Source organism: Maylandia zebra, linkage group LG4 (genome assembly GCF_041146795.1).
Source record: "Maylandia zebra isolate NMK-2024a linkage group LG4, Mzebra_GT3a, whole genome shotgun sequence".
In the NCBI taxonomy this organism is placed as follows: domain Eukaryota; kingdom Metazoa; phylum Chordata; class Actinopteri; order Cichliformes; family Cichlidae; genus Maylandia; species Maylandia zebra.
In genome coordinates this window covers 18,090,461-18,095,707 of record NC_135170.1, presented here as the reverse complement: position 1 = coordinate 18,095,707, position 5,247 = coordinate 18,090,461, and the positions used below count along the sequence as shown (strand labels likewise).

The 5,247-nt window shown below is 45.1% G+C and overlaps 1 protein-coding gene across 1 annotated transcript; it reads left to right on the top strand.

Moving 5' to 3' along the window:
- Nucleotides 1-2,178: 2,178 nt before the first annotated feature.
- Nucleotides 2,179-5,247, top strand: LOC143418265 (uncharacterized). Its single transcript, XM_076882787.1, has 3 exons — nt 2,179-2,274; nt 3,282-4,511; nt 4,672-5,247. Exons 1-3 carry the CDS (start codon nt 2,179-2,181, stop codon nt 5,245-5,247), a joined length of 1,902 nt encoding a protein of 633 aa, XP_076738902.1.

Genomic DNA, 5,247 nt, shown 5'->3' with positions numbered 1-5,247 from the left:
TTGGGTAACAATGAACAGTCTGAGCTGGAACAATGGAGTCGGTGCAGAAAGTTATGTAGCCTGTGATACACTCAGTAAGCCCATTGATGTCCTCGGCGTGAGGCTCACAGAGTGTTTCCCAGTCGGTCACCTTGAAACAGCCCTGTAGTTCCGCTATTGCCTCCTCTGACCACCTCCTAACAGTCCTGGTGGTCACAGGTTCCCTCCTCACAATTGGCACATAGCGGGGGGTGAGGTGAATCAGGTTATGATCTGACCTACCAAGTGGGGGGAGGGAGGAGGAGCTGTATGCATCCTTGACGTTAGCATACAGCAAGTCTAAAATTTTCTCTCCCCTGGTGGGACAGTCCACATATTGTTTGAATGTTGTTAGTGTATTGTCCAGTGATACATGGTTGAAGTCACCCGAGATCACAATAAAGGCACTCGGGTGCTGAGTCTGTAACCGAGCTATGGCAGAGTGGATAGTGTCACATGCAGCTGTGGGGTTAGCAGAGGGAGGAACATAAACAGCCACCAAGATGACGTGAGAGAATTCCCTGGGTAAATAATACGGCCTGAGTCCAACAGCACACAGTTCAGTGTCCGGGCAACAAAGGGTAGAGAGAAGGGTAGAGGGAAGAAGAAGGGTAGAGCATAGCTTTTATTTTGGAAAGAGCAATTTCTCTGTAATAAACTCTCTTTTCCACAGATGAGTGATTTATATATATTTATAATTTTAATAAATGACAAATTAAAAAGGCATGATATATATATATATATATATAACGTTCTGTACATACAGATCTATCTATGGATAAAGGACATAATATTCTCTTGCTGGCTTGACCTTTGACCTCAAGCTCCAGGGATGTACAGGACTGCTAATCTTTGTACAGGACAGTAGTTGAGAGTGAGTAAGAAGACACACAAGGAACAGTTTCTCTTTGCTGCTGGAAACCAAATTCATTGCTCCCAAATGACAACCAACAGGAAGACACTCGATAATATAGCCGTCCTAAAGGGTGAGCTTGACACTGGACGCCCTCTACTGTTTCAAAAAGAATGACAACATTAGTTTTCATATCTTAACCACATGACTATGTTTTTAAGTGATACCAAAACATTGATTTTAGGAACCAAATAGTTTCACATGACTCGTGTCATGTTTGTGAGCAAGGGTTAGCGCAGAGCGAGTTGATTGATGATTGAGTAGATTTTATATTTCCTCTCTCTGTTTTTCTCCTTCTTTCCTGGTAAAATAGTTTTAATGCTTGAGCAAATGTCAGGTAAACACTGTCTTCCACTAATGGTTGCTATTCGAACAAAGTCAGTGGAATAAAATAAAGGCTGAATTTGATCTAAACAAGGACATAAGAAGTGGTTGAAGAATTATTCACAGTACTTCCCCTTAATTGCGTTGCCAGTGTAGTAACAAAATTCCACTACAGTGAATGTGGCACTAGACTGTGTTTATTTGGTAAGGATTAATTTTATTCTTGAACAACTGCAATACTTTTGGTCAATCCAGTCACGGCCTTTGCTGGCTAACCTTGCAGTGACGCGCTTCATTGCATATGATGTCTAATAATTAGCTTTTTTGATTTAGACTGATTGCTTAATGCAAAATGTTGGAAGTCTTGACATCTCAAGTGTTGCTAAGAAACAAACTTCAGCAACTTTAGGACTTGTTGTGTGTGTATATTTTTAAATTATTTGTTTTTGTGTGTGTGTGTTTGTGTGAAAAATTCAGTGAAAATAATTTCATGTCAATAATTCCATTCCACGTTTACTGAAAATGTAATCCTGCTGAAATCCTGTTCCTTGAAAATAAACATAATAATGTGTGTTGAAATTCAGTTTTTTGTTTTTTATTAAAAATAAAAAAATTGACAGGTAAAATTTGTTACAGCTGGACAGGGAAATCCTTTTATACAGCTGGAATTTTTGATGAGCTCTGTAATAATCCCCAAACATATGAACAACTGAAGAGTGGCTACCCTCCACGATGGCATTGGAGGAGACAGGAGAGGAAAGCTTAGCTTAAAGAAAGATAAAGTTGGTTCTCAGACAAGTGCAACAGAAACATCTTAGTTGTATCAGTTGTTACGAACTTGCATGTTCATGTGTTCTGTTTTGTGCAGGTGATGTATCTTTTATGTTAATTCAGCTGTGCCAGGGCCCTGCTCCGATTGGTGCATGGATACACCGCCCCGGCGTGACTGGTTCCAGCTGGAGGACCCGCCCATTAAAAGGAGGCTGGAGCGCTACGACGGGAGAGGTCCTTGTGTTTTGGTAAGGTCAGGGGTGCGGGATTTGTGTAGAATTTTTTTTGTCTATTATTTGGGCCTTGGCTCACCCTGAAGTGTTGACAGTCCCGTTTTTGTTGTTCCTCATTATCACTTTATAACTAAATGGCATTATTAAGAACGGATTTGTTTTCTGTGGCTGCTTGGGTCTTGGGGGGAAGCGAGTGCCTCACTCATGTTGTTGCCTGGCCCTAGACGGGTCGTAACACAGTATTATTAGTATTAGTGTTCATAATATCCTTATTATACTACAATTGTCATTGAAGATAAATGAAGTATGGTGACCACTGTTTGATTTTGTACAGCTGCTCAAAGAATTTCAGTCACTGTGGCTGTCGAGTACAATAATAAACAGCAGAATCTTCAGTGCGCTGACTGTTCATCTGCAGATACACCTGCTGTTTGCTGTTGTCTCTGGAGATGGTGAACCGGCCTCTGACTGACTGAAAATAATGGATGTAAGCACTGTTATAATGGCTTGCAAGCCACTCCAGTCCTTTTCCAGTAGCCTGTCTGACCCAGACTAAATAGTAGTCAGTGAATGTGAATCCAGAGGCTGCACAGGTCAGTGTGTGGGATTCTCCAGGCCTTTTAACCAAGAGAGATAATCCCATACAGCTTATGACAAAATTTGATCCGAAGTGATTGATGGCCCTAATCACGACCTTTTGACCTCCCGCCCCTCCCCCCCCGTGGGAAACCCCCCGCGTGACGAATTGTATCCGGAGAAGGGGGGTGGGAAACCCCCCGCGTGACGAATTATATCCTGAGAAAGGGGGGCGAACCCCGGAAGCGCGCCATCTGTTGCTAACCGTGTCGAATTGCATCCTGAAAAAGGAGGGGTGAACCCCCGGAAGAGCGCCATCTGTTGTTGGGAAAAAAAGTTTTTTAGTGGGAGGGACTGCAGCGAGGGAGGAGAATAAAAACCAGAGAGGTGGAGCCCCGTCACAATTTCTAAGTCTCACACACAAGATGGATTCTTTCCTTCTGCAGCCCTCCAGCGGTCCTGTTTACTTGGACGGTGAAGAAATCTGCTCTCCCGCAGAACCCTCCTCGAGCATGGGCGGCAGCAGCAGCGAGTGGGCCTCGTCGATTATCAGCGATACGCCGGTGTCTGTCTACAGTACCAGACCCGAAGCAACCGACACTCCGCGGAAAGAAGGAAGAAGTAAGAGCGTCTTCATGTTCCGCAGCCAAATTCCAGCACCGAGAAACTTGCGAGGAGAATGGACTCTGCCTGCTGAGGGTTGTGGAAAGTGGGGCTACATATTCAAATATGAATCGGGGGAGCTCTGGTTTTATCAGTTGAACGAAGGAGAAAGCTTGACGGAATCGAGCAGCATTGTGAAGCTGACTCCCAATGACTGGGCCGTGCTGAAGCTGCTGGTTGCGATGGCTATCGGAGAGGCAAATGAGGATTTTCCCATTCCTGAAGAGGAAGATGTTGCCGCTAAAAGACCCCGGAGAGAGGTAGATTCTCCTCCCCCTCCTCCTCCTTCTCCTTCCGTCTTCGGTGATGAAGAAGAGCATGATGCTGCTGATGATGAAGAAGAGCATGATGCTGCTGATGATGAAAAAGATCCTCCTTCTGTCTCGTCTGATGAAAAAGAGGATACTGCTGTTGAGAATGATGAGGATAAAGAAAAGACCCCCTCTGTAGAGGATGTTTCCTCCCCTGATGAATCAGCTGATGATGATGATGATGATGATCATCCTCTCGACACAGTTACAGAAGAAGAAGAAGAAGAAGAAGAAGAAGAAGAAGATGATGAGCCCCTGGCTGAAAAACTTCCAGAAGAAGATGATGAGCCCCCAGCTCCAGAAATAAAAGAGGAGAAAGCAGCTCCTGAGAAAAAAGAAAACATTCCCCCAGCTCCAGAAATAAAAGAGGAGAAAGCAGCCGCTGAGAATAAAGAAAACATTCCCCCGGCTCCAGAAAAAGCTACGGAAGAAGAAATAGAAGCTATTCCCCCTCCCCCGCCGCGGAACGGAGGCATACGCTTCAATGATGAGCAGCTGATCAAGACTAAAACAATCTTGTCAACCGTCTGGTCTTCAGGAACCACAGCCACAGGGAGATGGAGAATGAGAGCTAGTCTGCGTTCGACTGACGAGTCTGATGCCCCTGACATTTTTGTCATGGAAAAATTCAACCCCGACTGCAGATTATTTCGCAGCATGATGGTTATACCAGCCAAAGAGTGGGTCGTAAGAATGCTGCAAGTGAGGAAGGATATTACAATTCTTTTTCAAACTTGCCGCTGCTGGAGGGATGCCGTAGGAGTAAGGAAATGTCTCAACTTCTGAAAATCCCCGCCCCTCCCGGACCACGCCCCCTTCCTTCTGTTTTAAAAGTCCGATCAAAAAGCCTTTTTTAGCTCAGAGAGAGAGAGAGATGGACTCTGCACCCCTGCTTCGCGATGAGGAGACCGGCTCCACCGATTGTTTTTCTGACGAGGGCGAGCTGGTACCCGACACTCCCGGTTACTGGCCTCTGAAGCGCCAGAGGCGGCAGCAGCATACCGACGAGATGGACGGCTGGGCGTCTTCTTTATTCATCGACACTGTGAAAACTGCTGTGTATCATCTGGTCAACTTGGTGATAAACAAGCACCGCACCGACGAATGTAATGGATGTAAGATAGACCATCCCAGCCAGAGACAACACGAGTGCCTGCAAATTCTGGAGGATGATTTTTATTCCGACAATTATTATAACATCAGAAAGAAACTGCTCACTCCTCGCTTTGTCCCTTCCATTCAACGTCTGCTGATTGCTCGCAACATCAAAACTGAGGATGTTAAAGTCGGGATGGTTGCGGAGACCTTGCTTCATGAGCTGAAATCGGTGAGGAAAGTCTTTGACGCCATCACAGACGCTTATGACAATTTGGTGGGGCAAGATGTGGTTAAAATCGGGGAACTCCGTTTGGTTACGGAGTTTTACAAAGGTTGCTGA

What these genes read in the sequence shown, in the direction of transcription:
- LOC143418265 (XM_076882787.1), top strand. Translation starts at nt 2,179, where the DNA reads ATGGATACACCGCCCCGGCGTGACTGGTTCCAGCTGGAGGACCCGCCC. An exon ending in GGAGAGGTCCTTGTGTTTTG is followed by an intron (nt 2,275 to 3,281) that starts GTAAGGTCAGGG and finishes TTCCTTCTGCAG; the next exon opens with CCCTCCAGCGGTCCTGTTTA. An exon ending in GGGTCGTAAGAATGCTGCAA is followed by an intron (nt 4,512 to 4,671) that starts GTGAGGAAGGAT and finishes TTTTTAGCTCAG; the next exon opens with AGAGAGAGAGAGATGGACTC.